The sequence below is a fragment of the Amblyomma mixtum genome, chromosome 4 (genome assembly GCF_055824585.1).
Source record: "Amblyomma mixtum isolate Tamu chromosome 4, ASM5582458v1, whole genome shotgun sequence".
Taxonomy (NCBI): domain Eukaryota; kingdom Metazoa; phylum Arthropoda; class Arachnida; order Ixodida; family Ixodidae; genus Amblyomma; species Amblyomma mixtum.
This window is the reverse complement of record NC_143015.1, coordinates 56,683,654-56,709,402: the sequence shown is the minus strand read 5'-3', so window position 1 is coordinate 56,709,402 and position 25,749 is coordinate 56,683,654. Positions and strand designations below refer to the sequence as shown.

The window sequence follows — 25,749 nt, the reverse complement described above, 5'->3', positions numbered from 1 at the left end:
AAACAAAATAGCCGAAAAGGGTTACGTGCGCGCTGCCGCGAGGAGTCGTCGGCTTTGTTTGTTGGTCCTTCCTCGTTGACCACACGAAACAGCTTCAGAGCTGTCGGCGCCCACCGTATCGGACGGGGCCAGAGCGCCAGGTGCCGAGGCTGCAATAGCTAAAAACTTGTAGCGGAATCCGTGGTCCCAGGCCTTCCGGCTCTTGGAGCCGCGACTCCCAGAGTCGAAAGAGAGCCTGCTGAGAAAAATATATACCGGAAAACCCGGACCACATCCAACATCTTCCGCATTTAGTCGCTTAAGGCTTGAAAGCTCAGCGGGCGCTAGGCTTCGCACTCCATCGATGCGGACCGCATGGTTCTCGTAATGATAAAACCTGTTTGGAAATCTTGAAAACGCGCTGAGTATTTCGTACAGTTCAAACATGCTGCAGCAGAATTCACCTCGCACTCAAGAAAGCATGCCGCAGGTCCTTGCGATCAAAATTAATCACGCTGTGCCTAGCACTTGCCATTCGTACAAAGAGCGTTCCCACTGGACAAGTTTTCCTATCATTTGTTGAATGGAACACCCATCATATGCATCCTTTGCATCTCGTTATCGGCGATCGGAGGGAACTCTAGGTGAATTTTTTTTTAGTGTCATTTGTTTCTGCACCGAACGCTCAACTGAATGCGAGAATAAAGAAGAAGCAGCCAGGCGCGCTCTGCTCGCCGAGCACGCGCCATGGATATGCTAGCGGGTGCTCTCGAGGCGAAGCAGAAGAAGATACCCTGTCCTGCGGTGCAGTCACTCTGAGCAGCCCGCCTGTCCCATCACTCTTCGTGCTGCTCTGTTCCGATCTGGCATCGCCCTTCTCGGACTGTAGGAGCGACACATTGACGGTGAGCGGACGACATTTTCTGGCCGACAGGCATGGGGGGCAGTTAGAAGGCCAGAGAACGCCATTGACGGCAGCAGCTGAACTCCTGCCTGACGTTTATGTCTCTGTGTGTGTTCGCTAATTAGCATTTCGCGGCAGATTGTTGGCAGTGGAAGCAGTGGCCTACTTAATGAGGTGTAGTTCGGTTCGCATTTACTGCGGAGCCCTTCACTGTGGCGTCTCCCATAGACCATGGGTCGATCGCTTCGGGGCGTTATACCCCTCAAGTGGTTTTCCCAGGGTTATCCTGCAGTACCAGTGCACACTCTACAAGAGGCACCGGCCAGTAGTACTCAGGTGGCACTCCAACTGTGCCAATGCTAGAGTTACTAGCCAGTGCTAGGGTGACTAGCCAATGCTCTGCTGAAAAGGTGGTGCCGCCCTGCGGCCGCTTGAGTGTTGGCAGTCGCAAGACCACTAAAGTCCCGAAGTTTGTGTCTTGACTGTGGGAGTCTACATCTGGAACTATTGACAGGTGCGCACTTGGCTGCTCACCGTTTGTCGTTACGGCAGAACGACAAAACGCTTTGTCGTATTTTGGCCACGATCGTCCTTTATTTTTTCAATTGGGTTCCGAAAAAGCTGTAAATGGTCCTCGGCGCTAATCGGCAAAAAATAGCGGCAGTGGACGCATGTCAGTGGACGCAGTTTTCTTTCCGTTCCTAGAACGAGGAGAATTTGCACTCAGGCCGGCGACTGCTGGACGAGACCAGCGCGGACAATACCACTGCAATAATGCATTGGAGTATACCCCTCATGGAGCCCCTTTTGCATTTGTGTTTTCTGAGCTTGCGAGCCGCCTCCGCACTCTGTCTCCTTCCAGGTAGCCGGCTCCGCCTCTTACCAATGGGCCCAGAAATTCTGTTGGACGTCCCATGGACGTCCGTGGGAGTTTTAGTGGCTATTGGGATCTGGCCATTGTCGGGGCTCACTGAGCAGCTTGCGGAGGTACCACGCATTATGTCATACCAAGAAGAGACCACAAAAATGGCACATAACATCGGCAGTATGCCCCGAGCCATCCAGCCTTTTTTCTTTTTATGGGAAATTGATCACCGTGCAGGGCAGGGCTGGACAGGACGGGGCAGGGCAGGACAGGATAGTACAGGACTGGACAGGATATGACAGGACAGGACAGGGCGAGGCAAGACAGGCAAATAGGCGATAGATAGCAATGTACCAGCAGAGCGCACATTTAGGGGATCTCATTCATGAAGCAGTTAAACAGTCACATATCCAACAGACAATTCAGTCCAATATGTGAACACACGTGACTTGATTACCAATAGAGTGCCCTTCGCGCGCGTCTGTAATAGGGCGTCTTCAGGAACCCCAGTTCTTAATGTGCAGCCCTATGCCGCGCTTTTAGTTGTGAAAAATATTTCAATTATCCGTTGTCACAATACAGTGCAACCTTGCGAGATGACTGGAAAAAAGAAACAAACGCCCGACGGAGAAGACGCGAGCCCCGTTCGGAAGGCGTTCGTCCAAGGCGGCGAGCGGGAGCATTCCAAGAAGAGCTCAAAGGGGAGGAGGTCGGCGCCCTCGAAAGAGCAGCTCAATGCCCCGGCGAGCGGATCCGAAGAGAAGCCGCTGGCGGAAGAACGGCCCCACGAGTCGACGGACACCAAGACCGACAAAGTAACGGGTGAGCGCGTTTCACTTTTTCCTCGCTGCAGTCGTTGGGGAAGAATGTCCGCGACACCGGAACCCCTTACCGACAACACTGTGGTTGTTAAAAAGCAGGAGCAGTTTACGAGGGAGGACGCCGCTTTGATATCCGCAAAAAGGGAAGAAAAGTTTATTTTTGTATCCGCAGGCATGTCTCGCTTTTTATGCTGTCCCGAAGTCTCAGTACTGAAATCGATCGCTATGTATACTCTAAAAAATTGTTTCGTGATCCGCCATGGGTCTTCATTGCAGGAAACCGCAATAAAAATGTCATACCACGTGACTCGTCACAGCTGCGCCTGCTGCCTCCGCGCTGGGTCTCGCCACTCACCTGGTCGCGTGACTCCTCCTCTCCTAACCACGTGATGCAGCGGCGCTCGCTGCTAGTACTCACTCCAGCGCGCTCTGCGACGCTATGGAGGCCGGATCTAGTCAGAGAACGGCTCAGTACAGATCCATACAGTAAAGAAATCAGACTGCGTTCGATCACCTCGCTGACATTGCTCGCCGAGTATTTCGCTCGTCTCACTATGTATAATATGGTTAAAACACTGCCAATTTTTTTACGGCTGTTTTATCAATGTTCTCCCCTTTTCTTTATACTTCCAAAAATTCAAGCATCCCAAAAAATGTGGAGATTTAGGTTCTGCGACGAAAAATTCTAAGAATGTCTTGGCCTGCAGCACGTCAGTAGGAACGAAACGAACGTTGAATGAGCCTTCTCCAACATTTTCTAAACTCTCTAGCCTTTTCACAAGATTCAAAAAGAAAATATATATTCGAAAACGATTTTGTGGAGATTTAGCAGTGAATTTTTGTGTGAGTAGTAGTACATTTAATCCTAATATGCTCAAAAACGATTTCAAAATGCATGAAGAAGTAGAGAATTTTTTTACTGAAAGCCGCGTCTCTTCTTAACTGTTCGTGACACTAAACTGTTCGCTGATTCGCTGATAATTTCTATTCATGGAGGAGAAATTCTAGAGGCCCGTGTACTGTGCGATGTCAGTGCACGTTAAAGAACTCCAGGTGGTCGAAATTTCCGGAGCCCTTCACTACGGCGTCTCTCATAGCCACAGTCGCTTTGGGACGTTAAACCCCACAAAACCACAAATTTCTTTTCTTTTTTTATTGGAATGGCATTATTGTGCAGATGGATGTAGGGACACTAGGGGCTCGCTGTAACACAACTTAATTAAGTGAACAGTCTTCGAAACCGGTGAAAGCGCAGGAAGATGCTGTTGATTAATTTGTGATGTTAATGAAACATTAGTGGCGTAATCACCTGCGTATGCCTCAATAGCTCAGTGCGCACAAATAAGGTGCAGAAGTAATAGTTACGAATAGCACGTTTTGCACAAAAAATCACAATTTATTTTGATATATTTTTCACACATCTGTCTGCCAAGTAGGCCGTTCCAGGAAGGGCTCCAAGCGGAAGCGGACGCCTTCGAAGGAGCAGCTCAATGCACCGGCGGGCGGAGCAGAGGAGAAGCCAGTGGCGGAAGACCAGTCTCACGAGGCAGCGGACAATAAGGCGGACAAAGTAACGGGTGAGCACATTTAATTTTCCCACACTGCAGCCATCGGGGAAGGATATAGCCGGATACAATAGAAAAAAAAATTGGCTGTGGTTTAGCTCTGGTTAAACCTGGAGTGACGCGAGAGCTCCGCTGACCCGCCTACTTACACAGCTGCGACACCTCTCCCCATCTCTACTCCAAACCTTCCCCCCTCCTCCACTCGACACGACGCATGCGCACAGCTGTTGCAGCTCGGTTTCGCCGGCGCGCCGCGCCGCCGGCAGCAGCGGCTGCTGCTCCGCACCACGTGACCAACCGGCTCAAGGCCACGGAGCTCAAAGGGTGCCACTCTGAAGGTTCGATGAGCCGGCGTGTAGCCCCCGCTACAAAAAATAAAATTTAGAGATCACCGAGGCGACCCGCTTTGGGGGAATGCGAAATGATTGACGCCTCCTCGGCACTCGTCGCCTCTTTCTGCTCTTTATCATTTTTTTGTTATTTAAGTGCTCAGTTAGCGTAATTATATTGCGCTTGAATTAAAGATCGATTTATTTACTCTGATTACACCTTCTTTTGTCTAAGCCATTTTGGTTTTTGAAATTTGGCGCCGTGGTTGTTTCCCGTCCACTTACTATATCCCCGTCTAGTCTATTCAAATTTCCAAAGTTTTTGCTGATAATTAATTGACTAATTACTCTCTCATTGAAACTTTTTGTTCGATTAGTTATAACTCAACAAATACATTTCAATGCGTTTCCAACTTAATTTTCACTCCTTTGCCTATTTTTGCGCTATGTTGTCACTCACTGCTGTTTTCCCGTCCACTCACTATATCCACGTCCGCGGTATTTCGACGTTTCTTTTGGCATTTTTGGCTCTTAATTAAGTAGCTAATCCTCCTATCGACATAATTTTTTTTTGTGTAGCATCCTCGCATAATCCTTCTTCGATTACCACCCCTATACCTCTTCTGAGGGCGTCACAACTGCTGCGGACGCGTTTTGCGGGCACGTTTTGGTGACACGACCCCGCCGACATAACCTAGAAATACTTTCGCATTAAAAAAAAACTGCTGGTAACAAAGGGTCACGGTCCGTGCCTTCCGTGCCGTGTATTACGCGATAGCGTATACAGCACGTTCGGTCGAAGAGCCGTAGGCGTAGTATAGTCGGCATCGCGTGTCGGAAATGCTCGGGGTATGCGTAAAAAGAATCGTATCAAGGTAACGTGTGGTTCTAGTTATTGAATGATTGATTGGTGTGTGATCGGCGATGATGATTTAATGAAATCATTGTAATCCGTCGATTACCTTAAGAAATGAAAAAATTGGAAGAAGGAGGTTGAAAATTCGCTGTGGCTTAGCTTGGTTAAGCCCGGTAATTGCGAAAGCAATATCCGTACCTACGCCATGGTACAGCTGGTAGTGTAGGTGGTGGTGGTGCTTGTGGTTAGACTTGTGGTGATGCATCGGTTATACATTCAAATTCAATCCAATCAAATCCAAACCAATTCAATCCATTACATTCCACTCCACTCCACTCGTATCCAATCCAATCCAATGTAATGTAATCTCTTCTAGTCTAATGTAATCCAATCCAATCCAGTTCAGTCCAATCCAGTCCAATGCAATCTAATCTAATCCAAACTAATTCAATGTAATCCAATCTAATGCAATCAAGGTCAAATGAAGGTCAATGGTGGTCACCGCCGCGGCACGGCAAAGGCGTGAAAGTGCAAGTAGTATTGCTTTCACAAATGAAGGTCAATGGTGGTCCCCGCCGCGGCACGATGGTGGTCACCGCCGCGGCATGGCAATGGCGTGAAAGTGCAAGTAGTATTGCTTTCGCAATAAAATTCGTGAAAGTCATGAGAGCGCAAAACGGCAACACGGACTAGTAAGGGAACAGGACGAGCCTGGTTCTCTCCGTGGCGCATTCCTTGCTGAAAAAGCTGAAGGGCAGCAAGGAAAACAACCGACCTCAAGATAAAAAGCAGGCAAGGCCGGAAGTTGTACCTTACATACAACAAACTTCTCATAACCTCAAGAAGGTGGCCAATAAGTATCCCGTCGATGTGGTATTTTCAGCACCGCGAAAACTCGCCGGAATGTGTTCACGCATAGGAAGAAAAAAAGTACAAGAGTGTACCATCAAACACCGAATGCCACATGTTGGCTGCAACAAAGGAGTAGTCTACGAGTTCCCGCTTACATGCGGCAAGGTGTACGTTGAACAAACGGGACGCTGTCATAATGAGCGCCTGACTGAACACAAGAATTCATTAAATAAGAGAGGCCATCTTCCAGACCACTGCCAAGCTTGCTCGAAAGAGAAGCGTATAGCCTGCAAGCCTCGACTATCCGATTGCAAAGTGCTATTGAAAAGCCGAGATCGGACAGAACGTGAGCTTGTGGAAGCCTTCTATATCAAGAAGCGAGGTGATAGTTGCATTAGTGACACGTCCCTTGTTCTTCGCCACAGTGAAATGCTGTTTCTTGATGCACATCTGTGAGCAGTGAATATTTCTCAACTGCTATTAAGATCATGGATGAGGGCAAAGGCTATATAAACGTTCTTCTTTGAATAAATCCTGTTGAAAGTGCAGCGCTCGTCCTGTTCCCTTACTCGTCCGTGTTGCCATTTTGCGCTCTCATGTCTTTCACAAATATGCACCAACAAGCCCGGCTTTAAGTACTTCTTAGGAGGTTAAAAGATGTCAAAATGCTCAGAATGAAAAGCCAGTGCTTGATGATGATGCTAATTAAGAAAATTTGGAGTGCGTAATTGATCAATTAATTAAATGAAGCGATGGAATAAAAATTCAGGGAGGCACTTTGTTAACCTAAAGTGCGGTGAGGCGAAAGCCTTAAGCGCGGTGTTGCTACTTGTGTCACTGATGCGTTGTTAAGATGTTAGGCTTCGCCTCTAAGTGTGAAACGCGACAGCGTCTTGCAACGCTGCCAGGGAGTCCATAAAACACCATCGCCCGTTGGGTTCTACGCCTTGCTCGTCGTTAAATTGGTTTTTGAGGAAAGGAAATGTATCTGCCTCGCATATCTGGGTGGACACGTAATCCTCGCCGTAACGGGAAGGGAGGAAGATGGGAGTGAACGAAGACACCGTATTGACTAGACGCGCCTTTGTTCATTCCAAACCATCGAGTTGGCATTGTGGAGTGGTTAGCACGCTCGTCTCGCACTCCGGAGACCGGGGTTAGATTCCCCAAGTCGACTACTCGGTTTTATTTATTTATCTGGCCTGACTAGAAAGGTTAATTCAGCTAATTAGGTGATTAAGCAGTCAAATAAACATAGTCCTACTTACTTGGAACATCACTATGCGATCCCTTTAATTGGTTGCATGGTTACTAGCCAAAGTACAATTGGCCCCGTTTGAAATTTGCGCACTGCGAGGTCACGACCGTTTCGACCGATTGAAAAGCGACAACTCCTGCTCATAACGATGGGGCATTAAAGGATTCCGCCTTTAAAATGAGAAATGCGTTCAAAGGTGTCTAGCTGCTCATGAAAGCCTAACCCACTACGCTATCACGTCGTACCATTAAAGCGGAGTAATGTCTTCTCCAATTTTTATTCAGCTGGCCGGTCACGACCGCAAACAAAATTAGGATCTCGCTGCACAACATATATTCGTATTCAACCGAGGACGACGATCTTAATATTCAAGCAGTGAAAAATAATCTAACAGCTATCATTAGAGTGCGCAGTAGAAGTAGGTGGTTGGATGGTTACACAGAATATCGGCAGGCTCTTTCACAAAAGCATGAACGCCAAAGTATGAAAGCCTCTTACCCCACAGACGGAACGTAACTAACAGATTTATTGAAACTAATCGGCAAGTATTTAGCAATCGACATAAATACTTTAATATGGAGAGAATTTATAGCATGCTGTACAGAACGGAGGGAGGCTCGAAGCGGTAAACCAGAAACTAGCCGTAGGCAAAAATCGGGTGTATGCATTAAGAGACAGGGCAATGTCATTAGCCGTAGAGAAAAGACAGTTAAAGTAGCCAAAGAGTCCTACAGAAATCTACGCAGTAGCCAGTGTAATCAAGACGTAAATGAAATAGGAAGAACCGCGCAGCAATGGCACATCCCAACAGTAATCAAAGAGGAAGTAAAGAAAGAATAAGAGCAATGCAAAGCGGGAAAGCAGCCGGTGAGGATCAGGAAACAGCAGATCTTTTGAAGGACGAAGGGTCGATTGGGCTAGAAAAACTAGACACCCTGTATTCGCAATGCCTTGTACGGCCTCGAGCGTGCCGGAAGCTGGGAAGGACGCTAACCTCATCTCAGTCCATAGGAAAGGAGATGACAAGGACTTGAAGAATTACTGACCGATCAGCTTACTGTTCGTTGCCTACAAGATATTTACTAAGGTGTTCGCTAATAGAGTTACGGCAACCGTAGGCTTTCGTAAAGGCGACTCAAATATAGACCCTATTCACACTACCATTCAGGTGATAGATAAATGCGCATCATATAACCAACCCCAATTACGAGAAATCATTTGACTCAGGTACGGAGGAACAGGCAGGGGAGGGGGGGGGGGGCAGCCACTTTCTCCCTCCCTCTACATTTTTTCTTATTTCATTTCATTGCCGCTATTTTTCTTTTTTTCCCCTCTGTTCCCCTCCCTAAGTGTACGGCAGCTTACTGGGCATCGCCTGGTAAACCTCCCTGCCTTTTCGTCCATTTCTCTCTCTCTTCTGAGTGGGGAAGCGCCCTCGTAGCCTCCAACTGTTTGTGCATACGTCAGATTTATGAGAAACGCTTCAATTCTATAGGACATTATCAATGTAAAGTGCAGTGGAGCTGATCTGTAGTCGGCTTCGTAGCCAGTCGTAAAACGTCTCTTTTCAGAAACCTAAACCAATCGTGTCATAACAGAAGCTGATTGTCTGATTCCACTTCATGAGTTTGATGAGAAGAATTGAAACTATGCACAAACTTGTTCAATGCGGCCAGCCGATCATCACTTCTCGTTTGTTTATCTTTCTAAAGCTGCCCATTTCAGTCTAGGTTTTACATGCATTAACAGATACGTGTATAAACATTGCAAACAACATTGCAAAGTATAGAAAATAAAAACAAGAAATGTATATTTTAACATGTAAAGAAAACATATAAAAATAAAGAAATTAATTTATAACAAAACAAACTAGAAATGCCCCCCACCCACTCAAAAAAACAGTTCTAGAGAGTGTGATTTGGCTCGGTCGAAACCTCAGCTGTCATGCAGGCATTACGAAATTAGGGTGTAGATGAGGCTCATGTAAAAATACTGGAAGACATCAATAGTAACGGCTGTAAGGCAGGCATAGTCCTCCATGAAGTCAGCAATAAAATTCCTATAAAGAAGAGTGTAAAGCAGGGAAACACGACCTCTCCAATGCTATTCACTGCCTGTTTACAGGAGGTATTCAGAGGTCTGGATTGGGAGCAACTTAGGATAAGAAATAGTATGCAGAAGGGTTGAAATGCGGGCCAGTTGGTACATTGTAAACGGAAAAAAAAACAGTCACACAAGACGACGGACAAAAAGAGTGTACACACCACAACGACTGGACTAACAACTGAAGTTTATTGGAAAATACATGGTCCGAGCAAGGCCAGCAGAGTATGCGCCACAACATCATCACTAATCACTGAGCAAAAGAAACAATGACAAGAAATCTCATCTATCGTGGGCGACCTAAAAAAACAATGTATTTTCAAAGCAAATGTATTTTCCAATAAACTTCAGCTGTTAGTCCAGTCGTTGTGGTGTGTACACTCTTCTTGTCCGTCGTCTTGTGTGACTGTTTTTTTTTTCCGTTTAGGATAAGAGTTCATGGAGAATGTCTTCGTAACCTGCGATGCACTAATGTCATTGTCTTGTTGTAAGTCAGTCAGGGAAAGAAATGCAAACAATGGTTAACGACTCAGACAGTCAAAGGAGAACGGTCGGTCAAAAATTTATTTCTATGAAACTAAAGTTGGTTGGTTCGTTTTATGGGGTTTAACGTCCCAAAGCGACTCAGGCTATGAGAGACGCCGTAGTGAAGGTCTCCGGAAATTTCAAAGACCTGGGATTCTTAGCGTGCACTGACATCGCACAGTACACGGGCCTCTAGAATTTAGTAATATTGAGCAGTTTCGGAAGGGAGCAACAGTTTACGATTGGTAGCAAGCCCCTGGAAGGGGTAAAGGAACACGCCTACTTAGGGCAGGTAGTGACCGAAGCTGCAGATCACGAGAGTGAAATAGCTGCAGTCGGATACAACTCAAGAGCAAAAGGGTTTTTCCCCGTCAAAGGGCCCCCTTCCAACCAATGGCGCCGGCTGATTCTCATGGCCCTGCTAGCGCGGCAATACAGATAGTGGCAGATGAAAGGTGATAGTCCCGTCCCTTCATGGACTGGTCCCAATGGGCACTTAAGCCCCCTTGGACGTCCTGGGGACGCCCGAAACGTCCTGCGAATGTCCAGTAGAGCTTCAGTGGTCACCGCGGTGTAGTTTTCCCCCTTCACTGTAACCCCACTCCCTCCGTTGTCACGCTAGCAGGCTGATGAGAATCGGCCGACGCGATTGGCTGGAAGGGGGTTCTTTGACGGGGAAAAACCGCTTCGTTCTTAAGTTGTATCTGGCTGTAGAAGAATAAGAACGGAGGGTGGAGCGCTTTTGGCAGCTCCTATCAGATGATGAATGGGGGTTTACCATTATTCTTCAAGAGAAAAGTATATAACAGCTGTATCTTACTGATACTTACCTATGAGGCAGAAACGTGGAGGCTAACCAGCAGGGTTCAACTTAAATTGACAGCGCAGCGACCTATAAAAGGGAAGACGATACGTGTAACGTTGAGACAGGAAGAGGGCAGAGTATGTGAGGGAACGAACCCGGGTTGATGACATCCTAGTAGAAGTCAAGGAGAAGAAAGGGACTTTGGCAGGGCATGGGGTGTGGTCCTCTCTCTGCATATACTGCGTGTCTTTAGCGTTCCTTGATGAAAGAATGGGGCCAGAGCGATTTCCTGACAGAAATTTCTTCACCCCTCTTTCGACTCTGTCCTATCGCTGTTTCACGCTACAAACCACAGTTGCGCGGTAACACTTCTTCCTTACCTTTTCTGCAGCGCCACCGGCTACGCATCATCAAGCGTTGGCGGGCGGCGCCACTGCCCACTCCCTTAGGCGCAAGTCCGCGCATACTTTTTCTCCTACCGACGGCAATGCGCCGCTACCGCCCCACGCGGACCCCAGCGACGCCATGGCGAACGACCCAGATCGGCCGCAGATGTCGGCGGCTAGACCGCTCGACGTGCCACAGCAGCAATCGGCAACACCGTCCGACGCTCCGGCGGCCTCGGGCCTCAAGAGGTCTGCCGGTGCGGAGGAGATGCGCGGTCCGTCTGACCGTCGTTCCTTCCTGACAAATGCCAGGGAGACGAGCTGGATTTCCAGAGGGAAGAAGGGCATGACGGAGATGTCCACCGGCAGCTATGGACATCCTGTTGGGCCCTTCTCGGCCAAGGCGAGTGTGTTTCGTGCGTTGTGTGCTCAGTTCGCTTTCCAGAGAAGGCGGTATCTAAAAATGTGCCTGTTAAGCACGAAATACTAACGCGAAGGCCTTCAGTGCCTCATACTGTCGTCCGTTAGCAGAGGGTGTCACACCTTTGGCAGCGTTTAACTCATGTTACCTCGGAAACTAAAAACTACAGGAAAAAAACAGATAGAGGAGGAAAAAATGAACCTATAAGACAAGTTTGATGACTGTAGAAGTAGTTAATTATAGGCAGAAATGTCGGAATTGCGTCGAAATAGCGCGGACGTCGGTATAGTCACGGGAATTGTGTGACGTCACATCTACCGGAAGTCGTCACGGCATAGTGTCCTCGGCTTTCGCCTGTCGCCAAAGTGTCCTCGCAATTTTTAGTGTCCAATACATGGCCAATAAGATAGCAAGCCATCTCATATTTTGGGCAATCTTTCTACATACATGTTTATCTGTTCGTTTGTTACAATTTATAGACTGGACATTGAATGTTAGAGCATTCTTGATGATCGAACATCGTTTATTTTCGCATTATTTTTTGCCACATTTTTTGGTTCTGCAGTCGGTAGCTCGCCGGCCCTTGATGGTTAGAGCGATCGTGGTGGCTGAAGTGGTCTTGAGCTAGCTCCATGCAAACACCCCTAGACGGGGCGCCACCTTTCCCTTTAGGTTATAGTAAGAGGCTCTTATGCGACCGATAGCAACACCTGTCATCGCAAGGCCACTGCTTAAAGGGTGCAAAAATTTAAGCTATCGCATCATACCCTTAATTGCGCAACTTAAGTGTACCCTCCAATTGTTTATAGGTAAAGCCTGAGTAGTTAAAAATCATTAGTGCTGTAATTTACCCCACGCGCAGACACAGTAATTAGCTTCAACAACGCAGTTAACGTGCTGTGTCTGGAGCCGTGCACGTCCTTTCCGCAATTTCGCTAACCGTGGTTAGTGGCAGCCATTGAGGTGCTTGATAGACAGACGTTATTCTGCGAAGAAATTACAGGGTACTAACCTGGCAACGTTGGTTTCTTCAGTTTGGTCTATTGGTTTATTGGGGTTTTACGTCCCAAAGCGACTGAGGCTATGAGGGACGCCGTAGTGAAGGGCTCCAGAAATTTGGACCACCTCTGGTTCTTTAACGTGCACTGACATCGCACAGTACACGGGCCTTTAGAATTTCGCCTCCACCAAAATTCAGCCGCCGCGGCCGGAATCGAACCTGCGTCTTTCGGGCCAGCAGCCGACCTCCGTAACCACTGAGCCACCGCGGCGGGGCGTTGGTTTCTTTAGACCACGTGATTTCCGGTACTATGAAGGTCGCTATCACCATGAAACTAAAACTTTATACCAGTGTTTATTTTTGGTTTAAGTAAATACTTTTTCTCAATGAATTTTTTCTAACTTTTCTGAAACATTGAGGGCTAGAGCTTACAAGTAGCTTTTACTACTAAAGGCGGATTTAAGTTGTTTTGACGGCGACACGAATCACTGACCTGTACGCAACGGTTGGTCCGAAATTCTTTTCTCATGCGTTTAACCCAGCAGTCTTGTGCAGTTTAGCGCGATTTGAAAGTTCTCGCTTTCGTTCCTGCTAAAACGGGCCAAGAAATTTTTTTCTGGTTTGACGTTCATGCACGTAGTCCACAGCAGTGGCGTAGCCAGAAATTTTGTTCGGGAGGGGGGGGGGGGGGGGGGGGAATGGGGGGGGGCTCATGTTGCAGCGCGGCCTTCTCATAGAAATTGTGGAGGGATCAAACGCAAGAATAATAACTGCACTGCCATATTGGCATTGCCATATTGGCAATGCCATTGTTTATTAGATAACGCTGCGCACTATCTAGACAAGTGACATATGCATTTTTAAAATAAAAGAATGCATTCGTATGTCTTAAAAACTGTGGTAGACATAACTGATGCCAATTCTTCCACGCTTTTGCGTATTTAATAAGTAAAGAAAATATCGCACGAAGTCTAGAAACATATATAATTCCGGAACCAGCAAAGCAGTACATGCCGCTGATATGAAAAACGTAAAGGCCATGAAATGAACATTTATAGGCCAGAATCGTCTTTTCTTGGGCTAGCTGGTTTTAATGCTGTAGGTGTTAGCAGCGCCCACGAAACAGCGCTGAGTTTCGTTGCCTTTTCTGTTCGTCCTTGTTGGGTGTGCGCTGCTAACACCTCCAGAACAATTATAGAGGACAAATATTCTTATGAATCTTTGTAGGTCAAGAACCTTTACATTTTTGTACATATGCAACGGCCAGGAAAAGATCTCAACGACGTTGTCCTTCGTTCCAGTGTACTGCGCAGCAGCAGCTGTCGCCGGTCATGTATTGCGAGTAATTGCACCGAAATTTTAGTCGCCACAATCAGAACATGTATAAACGAGGAGTTCAGAAAAATATGCATTAGAAGTGCGAAGCTAAAATGGAGTACTAGAAATGGGAAGATACAAATTGATAAATGACCAAAAAGTGTCAATGAAAACAAAGTCACTGTATGTATACACAAAACCTCACAAGATATTTAATTACACGTATGTCTGCATTAAAGCTACGTATGTAAGCAAAAGTCTCTCTGTATAATGCGTCATACAAGGCAAATAAACACCTTCCGCAATCACAGGTAGTAAATTTTACACACGGAATGGCAGACGATCTAGGCAGGAACAAAACTATGAGTGCCGAAGTCGCGATATGTACTTGGGCCATGCTTCGGCCGCGACAGCATCATATGGTTAGAATAACAGAGTAACAATGCAGAAATCAATATCAAAATACGTATTTTTTAACTGCCAACACGGCGACAACTATTCTGCACCCATAATCAAAGAAGGGTATTCTTTTGGTTCAAAGAAAAAATAAAAGCAGTTTGCTAAAAAGGAAAGAGAAGGACAAACGGAAATAACGAATGATGCCGCAAGTTGCAATAACCTATATCCGACTGTGTATGTTGGGAAACGCCGCGTGGCCAGGGCTTTCAATAAGCAACGTGAATCAAGAACGGAATGTCCTCAAAATTTTCATATTCGCATGGTAATTTCGATCATGATACTAACTGATGCTTGCGTTAAGTGACTCTAGGTGCATGGGCATGGCCACGAAATCCAACCCGAGTTATCAATATTGACGACAAAATGTCTTTTCTAGTCTGAAAAAGACATTATAGGTGACAAAATCCAGAATGACTTCCGGTGCCGGTGCTTGTTTTGGTCAGCCGTGCGTGACAGTTCGAAAAATTTTGGGGGTGGAGGGAGGCTGAAGCCCCATTAGCCCCCCTCTCCTGGCTACGCCCCTGGTCCGCAGCAAACGTGACGGTGCAGTGTAAAGGAATCCTTCGGTTAGCTAGGCTAATGTATTCGTAGCAGCCTTGTTGAGAAAACAAGTCCTGTTAGAGCGCTTCATCACAAATTAACAAGTAAGTTAATCCTGAAGTGATCACCTTCACATCCCTTTATAATGCACCCATTTATATAAGGCCAATGGGTATCGGCACTGGGGATCAAACCTTGCACCTCCCGAGTGCGAGGCGGATGCTCTGCCAGGAGCGATGGGATGCCGAAGCGGCCGGGCCGGCTGGACGCGGAGACAGATTGTGACGTCACAGCATCAAGGAGCAGTGGTTGCATGCTCCATCGCTAAGTGGACCAGTTGAAAGAAAAAATGAGGGGGCAAAATGCTTTCCGCTTGCTTTGTGCAAAAAAAAAAAAAAAAACACGATGTTGTCTTTTATGGACTTCGCAACGCCAGATTTCATTGCAGAACGAAACTGAAGCGCCTAATATTCATACGGTATCCCTTTAAAATAACTTTCAGTGGGCCATGTAACGCTGTACTGCAACTTCATTACAATTTTATAACCTTCTTTTGATGTTGGTGCTACACGGGGTATCCACGCCGGGTTTTTGATGTTAGGCTGATTATAAGCATGGAAAGATTCTCTTTAAAACAGATTTCGATGCTCGTTAAAAGTGAGTCGTTAATATGTTCGTCACTTTCTGTGCAAGCATTCTTGCCTTTAGCGATGAATGTGGCGCAAAGGTTTAGCATAATCACCCCTCCAGGCTTTATCTCCTTTTCTGATTTCATTAGACTGGAGACGCACAAGCATAGATATAAATGCGTATACCGTACGAGTCGGATTCTCTCTGCACGTTTCTGCGCATGCGCATTTGCTAAATATGCACATACAGACACATCCACCTGTCACGTCGCATGTTATATACTTTGCGGCTGGCTGGTAAAGTATACGTGTATGCGCTAGCACGCATTCACTATGCTGATACTCGACCGCACGGAACGTATACGTCTCGTTCTCCCGCAGCGCACTTAATCGGCCGAATATTAGAAATATATTTGACACAGGCCGGTCCTATAAACGATCGGAGTAAACCAATCTATTTCCAATACTAGGCCAATTATATGCGCTGCTTGGGTTTTCGTCCAGTGTCCCGCGTCTTGTGGTACGCTCACCGTGTTTCATTAGAAGTGCAAGATGCCGGACTGGTTGGTATTGCATAATGAAATAAAACCACGAGAGGGACGGGACGAATGTGTAGGATCGCCTTGGACACATCCCCCTCTTTGTACCTTACATATGTGTCCTACATCGAAATTAAATTTCACTTGTTAGTCAGCGCCCGTGTCTGTGTTTTCCTCCTTCGTGTTTCGTCCCGCCCCTTGCGCTGTTTTATTTCATTGTTCTTCATTAGGAAGCACTCATGCAGCCTTCTAAATGTTGTACTTCCCCCCGTTTTCTTGCAGCTCACTCCTTGGAAAAAAAATGGCCATCGCTGGGATCGCCTGCGCCGCCACGGTTTTGCTCCTCGTGGCCCTCGTCACATTTGTGTTCGGGGGTCACACCCCGTCTCCAGCAGAGAGGAAGCACTGCGACAGCCTGCCCTGCCGCTTGCACGTGCAACTCCTAACGAGAGATATCAACAGGAGCATCGACCCGTGCGAAGACTTCTCCGCCTACGTGTGCTCCTCCTGGTCGGCCCCGACGGACCGCAGGGAGCACGTCAAGACGCCCGTCGACGACGTGGCCTTCTCGCGGCTCATCATCTTCAGGGAACTACTCATCAAGGGCGCCCTGAAGTTCCCAGTGGCAGCCAAGGCCCTCGAAATGTACAAGTCCTGCATGAACGCACGGGACCACGGCGGCGCCCACCTGCCGCAGTTCCTGGCACTCATGCAGGAAATGGGTCTCGGCTGGCCGGAGCCACCACGAGCCGACGCGAACCCCCTGGAGATGCTGGTGGCGTTGTCCTACAAGTGGCATGTCCACTTATGGTTCGAAGTCCGCGTGCTCGCCCGGCTTGGAAAATGGCTGCTGGAGTTCAGCCCCGCTCCGTCGCTGGCGTTCCTCTTGGATCAGTACGAGGCTGTGAAAGACCGTAGCAGCTATGTTGCGTATTGGTTGGGCTACTATAAAGACCTCAGCCTCAACACCACTGCTCCCGTGGACGATTCCGCCCTCCAGGATACCATCGAGAAAACACGCAACATGGAGGGCACCGTGCTGATCCAACTTTGCGAAATGATCTTCACTCGAATGAGGACCTCGGCAGCATTCCGCCTCGGAGACATTGGCAACCACTCGCAGCCAATCAACTCGGGTACCTGGATCAACCTTCTTCGGGAAAACGTAGCGCTTAGTCCAGAACTGGCAGCCACTGACGACGTAAATCTGAGCGACGAGAACCTCCTGAAGACCGTCGGGCGCTTCCTCGACGACTACCAACAAACGCGACTTGTCAACTTGTTCGGTTGGACGTTCGTCCAGATGTTCGCGCCCATTGGCGAGCCCCGGATGCTCCTGACACGTTTCGGCGCCGAGCACAGGGTCGACGTCTATCGTTCCCTATTCTGTAGCTTCCACACCGAGTCTACGTACAAGGCGCTTGTCCTCTCCCTCGAAGTCTCCATCGACAACATGGAGAAGGACCGGCAAGTCATAGGCGCCGGATTCCGGAGGCTGGTATCCGTTGCCATCAAGAAGGTGGAGCGCGTAGCGTGGCTTGACGACGACAGCAAACGCGTCGCCAGAGAGAAGCTGAGGTCGGTTAAGATGCGAGCGTGGCCTGAAGAGCAATTGCTGAACAACGAAGCGCTGGAGGAAATTTACAATGACTACCCGAGCACGGGGGAACTGTTCGTCGAACTCTGGATTCAGGCACGCAGGGTCATGCATCGTGCCAGCGAGAGAGTGCGTCGCATCAATGACTCGCAGGTGCACTGGGACGCTTTGAAGCTGGCATCCAACTTCCCGCCGACCTACCCCAGGCTTGACTACGTTCTGGACATCTTGGATGTACCAATCTACATGATCTACCCTCCGCTCTACTACAAAGAGGGCATCCGGTGGCTCCCGAACGGCACGGAGGTAGACTGCATTTTCTCCGAAGAGGCGAGAAAATCCTACCAGGAGAGAGATAGCTGTCTCAACTTCCACGGTTTGGCAAGCGTGTTTCCGGAGTTGCCGGCGGCGGCGATTGCGTACGCGGCAATGGAAGAAGCCGACAATGGCGAAGGTGTTTACGTCGGAAAGGACATTTCGCCGGACAAAGCCCTCTTCATGACCATGTGTTACATGTCCTGCACTGTACGTGGCTTCCACAGCGCCTTCTCGTCAGACTGTAACATCGTCATGCGCAATTCTGCGGCATTCGCGAGAGCATTCGACTGTTCCAATCCTTCCAAGATGAATCCCCAGAAAAAGTGCAATTTTTTCGGTTGACTGGTTCCACTGGAAAGCTTGCATATTCCGGATGCCGTGACGTTTCATGAGATACCGTTTCGTTTTCACCCGATTTTCTGTATAGAACTTGATGAGCATCATAGACTACACTGTGCTTTAATGACCATGTAGTCACTCCTGAAACAATTTACCTTCATCTCTAGTTAGAATAATGTTACCACTTCAGCTATTATTGTGCTCGGGACAGCCTTCATTGAGAACTTGTGACAGTGCCAGCTAAGAGCAAGTTCTGCTGCGTTCAAAATGGGCAGATTTCGGGCAAATGCCCAGAACTGACACCACTAATGGCACGCGCTTTCCGATTTGCTGGATGATGAGGCCAGGCGTAAATCAAGGGCGACGTATATGCCGCTGAGAAAGCGCTTATAGTGTCGTGCTTTCTGGATTGAATGAGCAAGAAATTGTGTGCTGACTTAGTCCGGGCGATCTGGGGCGTACACAGCGCTACAGCCGTGGCCACCGTATTGGCCGTTTACACAAACGTGGGTTACGATCAAGAGCAACGCTGGACGAATTTCAGTGCTGTTTTTATTTTTTTTTTCTGGTCATTGCTGCTTTGTGGCCGTGTTGCTCGGACGCGGACATGACGTAGTGTTTGCTGCTCTCAGCTCTGCGCGTTTGTATCGTTGTGGCTTCCTCAGATTGCTGCATCTCGGCCACTGTATAATCCGAACTGTATGGCTAGCATCATTTGCATGCGTGCAATATGCGATTGTCTTCTCCACGCTCTCAAACTGTCTACAACGCTGTTTAAGTTTCCCCATGATTTGCATGCGTGCAGTATGCGATTGTCTTCTCCACGCTGTCAAACTGTCTACAATGCTGTTTACGTTTCCCCAAGTGTCCGTGTGCTGATGACGTGCAGCGAGATGTTTTCTTGACAGGTATCGATATATTGATAGTGTCGAATTGATTCACAGAGGCCTTTTGTTTTTGGGATGTTAAACCCCAATAAACCAACCAACCAACCTTTTGTTTTTGTACCTTATAGAGTATTAAGTATGAAGTACTAAGTATTAAGTATTGTGTAGGCGCGCACCGTCACCTGACTGTCCATCTTCGATCACATGACAGGATGTTGACAGTCACATGGCGGTGCGCGCGTCGTACTGACCCATGGTTTCCACAATAACCGGATGTTGACAGTCTACGCTGTTAGTCATGAATCTGCCGGTATATCGGAAAAGGCTCCATGTAACAGCTTTCGCTGTAAAAATCGACGGCACGGTTTCGGCAGTTAGGGGTGCAGCGAAAGCTGGAGGTGTCACGTTTGTGCGTCAGCATGGTGTTATCGCCTTCTTTTGCATTGCTTCAGGGTGGGAACTCTGTGTAGCCTGTTAGCTCCACAGTACTCTACGTCACCTTCTTCAGACCATACGATGTGGATAGCGACCAATCCCAAACCCTCCTACGCCACTCGCAGCTGGCTTCCGCATTTATCGTGGCATGTAGCTCCCTGCTTCCTGCTTTAACAAGTGGCCGCCTTTTTTTACACTCCGTGCCTGAACACAAAGTAGAAAAGAAGTGTGCCATATCTGAGCGTTCCAGAATAATTCCGGCCACCTGGGGAACGTGCACTGGCATCGCTCAGCAAACGGGCGCCTTGCGTTTCACCTCCACCGAAACCCAGCCGCCACGGCCTGCTTCTAACTCGGGTACTTGAAGAGCGGAAGGTGAAAAAAGATAAAACGGACATCGCAGCGCCTCTGTCACCTTTGCAGCCCCTTGCAATGTAGCGCTTTGTTCCACCCTCGACCGGCTTTATTACTTACATCCGTGATTACTTAAACCGGTCGTGGCTCCCCCTAACTTCCCCTTCCACGCGTTCTCGCAAGTATCGGAAGGTGTGCAGTTATCCCCACCTTCTCGTTGTCGAAGCCGTAGCGCCAGCTTCTGCATTTCCTCTTCCACTCCCTTGCCTCTAGTGGCAGGCGTAGCACCGTCCATCTGGCGTGCGCGTGGCATCGCTTCAAGACGTTTCGGGTCCCCTGCGCCGTCGTGAATATTGCTGGCATATAAATGTCATTATTAAATCTTCATGGCATACGAGAATTGCGAGAGCAATGCAAATGCGTTGTAGCATCGGCGTCGGTGGTTCAGTGGTCAAAGCCAGGCAACAAAGAAAAAGAAAAAGTGTCGGTGGTTCAGTGGTAGAATACTCGCCTGCCACGCGGGTGGCCCGGGTTCGATTCCCGGCCGATGCAGTTACCATTTTGTTAAATTGAGTTTTCGTTGCAGCAGTTCGATTGGATTGCAGGCCGACGGAGTGCAAAAAGAAAAGCACTCTCTGCGTCGGCCGGGAATCGAAACCGGGACACAAGTGTGGCAGGCGAGTATTCCACCACTGAGCCACCGACGCCGATGCTGAAGGGGAAGTTGTGTTGCTCTCGCAATCGTTCATGCGGGTAGCCCAGATTCGATTCCCTGCCGCGGGCAGTTAATTTTTTCAAAGTTGCATTTTCATTTGAATGGTTCTGGGTAGTTTCCAAATGTGTCGAAAATGCTTGCGAAACGTTGCACTCGCGTCGTATTATACTTTGGCATATATTCGACATGACAGCAAGGGAAGAGCCACAGTCATCAAAGTTCCGGGGGGGGGGGGGGGGGGGGGCAGGTCGGTAAAAGATTTCATAGTCTGGTTGTCATGACGTCATGGTTAATCCGCTTGAACCTGGAAGCGTGACCCTCAGGGGGCTTTCACGTGCCAAGAGATTTACCAGGGATTAAACATGATCTCCTGAGGATCAGCCCACACCCGTGGCTGGAGGGCCGGAGGCGTCTATTAGTCCATGGGCTTGAGGCAGGTCTTGCAGCGGAAGTCACGCCGATAACATCCACGTACATTTCTGCGGTGCTCTGAAGGCGGCGTGAAGGCATCCGCCGAGACCACTCGCTTGGCCCGGGGGACTACGTGTCCGCAGGCCCGCGAAAAGAAGGCTTATTGAAAACTGCAGGCCAGGATTATGAAGTAGTCGCCAGGGAAACAGCAGCCGTAGGTAACTGCTGACTGGTCTTGCCACAGCTGTCCCGGATGGATGCGCCAAACTGGATTACAGGCAGCTTCGCATCAGCAAACGGCAGCGAGACGATGTGCGCTGGACAACAAGCCTGGGTGGTTCCACTGGATCTGCATAATTTCCGAAACACACTCCGCATGCCTTTAACGTAGGTCGCGGGAGGGGAAATGGCGTCCGCATCCGCTCCGTGTCGCGCGGCTGTGCAAACGCCAAGTTCGAGTGAACAAAGCCATTTGTTGCGTTGAACGAGACTGCTCAGCTCGTGCGAGGTTACGGAATAGGTGGGAAGCAGTGTGTGCCCACTATAGTGAACTAGAATACTATAGTGATCTAGAATAAGAGTATGCACTATAGTGCCCACTCTCAACACCATAGTCCTGCTGCTCGCGTCTCTTCCGGCGGGGTGTAGGCAGCTCCGAAAAACCATGGGCCTGACTACCACCCTGATAACGACCGCCAACGAAACAAAATAGCCGAAAAGGGGTACGTGCTTGAATCCGCGAGGAGGCGTCGGCTTTGTGGGGTGGTCCTTTCTCGCTCACTGCAAGAGACAGCTTCAGAGTTGTTGGCGCTCACCGTATCGGATGGTGTTGGAGCGCCAGATGCCGAGGCTGGAATACATGACGTGGCAGTTGAGAGATGGTGGCGCATACGTGGCGCATCGCTTAACCACTGCGCCACTGCGCTGGCAGTGGTATATGAGGACTCGCCGCCATCTATGAATCTAAGTAGGAACTACCAATTCAGCATACAGGGGTTTTGACACGCTAAAGATATCGTGCCACACCGCTAAGACGGAGTTTAAGTGCCCCCTCCAATTGAAGAACGAACATCTGCTTTCGCAGGTGTTCTCGGTTTAACTACGTGTTTTGATTTCGTCGTAACCAGAGACCTCCATTTTTTGTAGTATTCTTCTGTAGTACCGATACTGTTATTATGTAGTACTGCTGTTGTTATTATGCAGTACATTTCTGTAGTTTGTAGTTGAGTTGTCCTTTGCTATATCAACTACAAAAAATTTCGATCTTATTACCGGAGTTTCTGTCATAACAAGTTCAGGGCCAAAAACCTTGCAGTCAGCGCGGTGGCTCAGCGGCTACAGCGATCTGCTCCTCACCCGAAAGTCGCGGCATCAATGCTGGCCGCGGTGGTCGCATTTTAGTGGAGGCGAAAAGCTAGAGGCCCGTGTAATTTGCGATCTGAGTGGACATTAAAGGACCGCAGGTGGTCGAATTTACCGGTGCCCTCTATTACGGCGTCCCTCATAGCCTCAGTTGCTTTTGGACGTTAAAACCTAATAAGCAAACCAAAAAACTTTATAGAATGTTTGTTGTGATGACGATGTTTTGTTTTGTATTTTGAGACGTAAATAATAACGTAAATCTTAGTCAGGAACTTGACACTTAATCCGCTTGGTTTACCTCTGCGGCAGGCTGAGTAGTGGATGAATTTGTGAGGATACCAGGAACAAAAGAGCTCCAGTTTAAACATTGGCTGCGCCAGCTGAGGCTCCTCCCTAGACGTTTGTTCTCTTTCTATTGTGCTGTCAAGAAGGCTTGTTCCCTTCCTCCTCTCTTTATAACAGACAGAATAAGCAGCTTATAAGCGATGAACCAGTGCGTAAAGAAAATTGGAGCACGTGTTCTAGTTTTGCCTAACATACTGCTCGCCTTTATTTTTTTTTTTTCAAAATTCATTTGCTATACACACAAGCTAATAAGCAATCACTCGCACCCCCATTCCAAATGTACACATTTTATTCATTTTATCTGAGCTTTGATAACGAGAGACAGTTCACTGGGGAGGGGAGGGGAAAGGCGCACTACAATTTAAAATGTTGAAATAATCGCGCAGCCGCTTGCTTATCGGTAAAAGCTCTGTGCTTAATTTTGCTACAAAGCACAAGACACGGGCGACGCGGGACAGGGGGGGGGGGGGGGGGGGGGGCAAAAGCAAACTGTCAGCTAGTGTTTAAATAATCGCGCAGCTGCTTGCTTATCGGTAAAATTTCGGCGCTTAATTGTGGTTCCGTGAGGAATGAAACGCAGCCAATCTCGATATCAATAGCTTGAATACCTAACGCAGTGCTTAAATTACTGTTTTATATGCAGGAAATATGCTTTCTCTTTCACATTTTCCCGCAAAGAACGCGACCATTCAAATCCACTTGCAAAAAAGGCTTTATGCAAATAAATAGATCGCAGAAATCCCTCTCTACAAAAAAAAAAACTCCGCATTTCTTTTGTTTAACCGCTAGTCTGCCACCACGAATTCACCCCAATGCCTGAATAAAAGAGAATAAACAGGAAATTTTGAACCGAAGACAAAAGGCATATCCTTTTCACCCGGTCGCTTAATAGGTTCGGTGCGGTAAAAAAAAAAAAAAAGAGGTATAGTAATCGCAAGAAAAAATCGGCTAAGCGCACCCACAATTGAAGAGGCGAAGGTTCCAAGGAACTAGAAGCCGCAGAGAAGTCGTCTTGCAATTGAGCAAATCGATTACGAACCTATCTTACGGCGTTCCTGCAGGCGCGCTGCAGGCGATATCGACGTCTCGGAGGCCTATTTTTTTATCATTTCTTTCTATCTTTTGTCGCCTGCAGTTTTGCTTCCGACTTCCCTCGATGCTCACTTCTGCTCTTCGATCTTTTCCGTGCGAGCAAGTAGGAGCGAACTAAAAAGAAAAAGCCCGGAGGGTTTCTACGCCTTTTCCTTCGCTTTGGCGTCCGTGTCTTTCAGGCCCTACGTCGCTGTAGGCAGTTCTGTCCGTTCAGAACCGTTTGTACGCTCACTGTTCGGTGCACTGGGAGCAGAGGCATCGTACGGCACTCGGGGGCGGGTGCTTGGCCTTCAGCTGGTTCTCGAAGCACACGACATAAAAGATGTTCCGGCCTGTGTTCCGTGCGTCAAAGTGAAGTAGGGGGGTTTGATCGAAAGCCAAACATTCCTGCAGAATGTTGGGTTCGTGTGCATGGAGGCTACGTGCCAATGTCGGTAAGCTGTGGAAAAAGAAAGCGCCCGCAGTCTCACTCCGGCTTCTTCCACGCCTGTGCTACTTCCCTCCAACGCATGATACAGCCGATGGAGTACGGAGTCTGTTAAAATCAGTGCACCGTGCTGACTTTCTTCGAGGTTGTAAAGAATGGTATCAGTCGAATGGGATCGCAAAAAGTTAATTTGTGCCCGGCGCTAGTATCCTGTGCCCGGCGCTAGTACCCGGTGCCCGGCGCTAGCACCAGCAACATTATGTATGATGCACACTCTTACAGGAGCCAAGCGCTCACTCCGCAGTTTTGGCTAAACTGCATCCTCTACTTCAACTAATCATATCAGAAGTATTTGAAGCTCGCTATGAACGCTCTTACTACGCTAGAGTTATATTTCACGCAAACGAATGTACTACATCGACGTGCCAATCAGGAGGCCCGTTCAGACCCATCTTCATTTCTCGCTTCTCGGCAGAAAGAAAAACGCAGCCGGCGGTGTCCTACGTATTTTACAATATTTTGCCAATAGTTAGGGAGAAGACCATGTTAAAAGCCTGTGAACTGCGTCCGAAGAGAAAGCTGGTCTTCATTACAGAGTGCGCTCAGTCTACATTTAAAGCGTTTAAGTGTTGTTTATGGTTTTCGCACTGCGTGGTATACCGCATATTACATAACTTAATCAGCCCATGGCAGTGAGCCTAAACCCTGTGTGCTCACTAACTGCGCGGATTTCAGGATCACTGCGCTCCATTTTCAAAAGGAAAGGAGCAAAAATGCTTATATATTGGAATTTTCGTGCATGTTAAAGAACCTAAGCGCCCATAATTTCTTAAAATCCTCTCCTACGGCGCACTTCAGAGCGTGAAATGTTGGTTCAAAATTCAAATCCTCCTGATCGCGCCCTAGCTTTCGTTCAATGGTTTACGTTATTAATTTGTGAGTAACATTGCTGATCAATGCAATGCAGTTGCACTGGAACGATTCGAGCCATCAACAGGACCGCGTTTCTTAGTTTGACGCCCGCTGATGATTTCATCTGCCATCTAGGGTAATGCGACGTCATGGGGCTATATTCCACCGGTTACGGCTTGGCGTTGCCTACACCAAACGCTACCTTCACAAGATCGGAATGGAAACTAACCTAAGTTGCGCACATTGCCACACTCCAGCGACTATTGGACATCTTTGCGAGTGCCCGAACTACACTGATGAGAGGAGAACTGGACTGTCGTCCTCTCTCTGAAAAAACTCTTCTAGGCGCCAGGGCGAAACATTCTGATTGATGGTGAGTGACAAAGGCCGTGCTCAAGTTTT

At 48.1% G+C, this 25,749-nt stretch overlaps 1 protein-coding gene across 1 annotated transcript; it reads left to right on the top strand.

The window, feature by feature from the left end:
* Positions 1-11,516: 11,516 nt before the first annotated feature.
* Positions 11,517-18,893, top strand: LOC149346540 (endothelin-converting enzyme 1-like). The gene is made up of 2 exons (XM_089585409.1): positions 11,517-11,659; positions 16,436-18,893. The coding sequence occupies exons 1-2, from the start codon at positions 11,517-11,519 to the stop codon at positions 18,408-18,410; spliced, it is 2,118 nt and encodes a 705-aa protein (XP_089441535.1). The 3' UTR covers positions 18,411-18,893.
* The last annotated feature ends 6,856 nt before the right edge of the window (positions 18,894-25,749 follow it).

Bases quoted from the DNA above. Each gene is read 5' to 3' on its own strand.
- LOC149346540 (XM_089585409.1), top strand. From the start codon at position 11,517: ATGCGCGGTCCGTCTGACCGTCGTTCCTTCCTGACAAATGCCAGGGAG. The intron at 11,660-16,435 runs GTTTCGTGCGTT...GTTTTCTTGCAG, and splicing joins TTCTCGGCCAAGGCGAGTGT to CTCACTCCTTGGAAAAAAAA.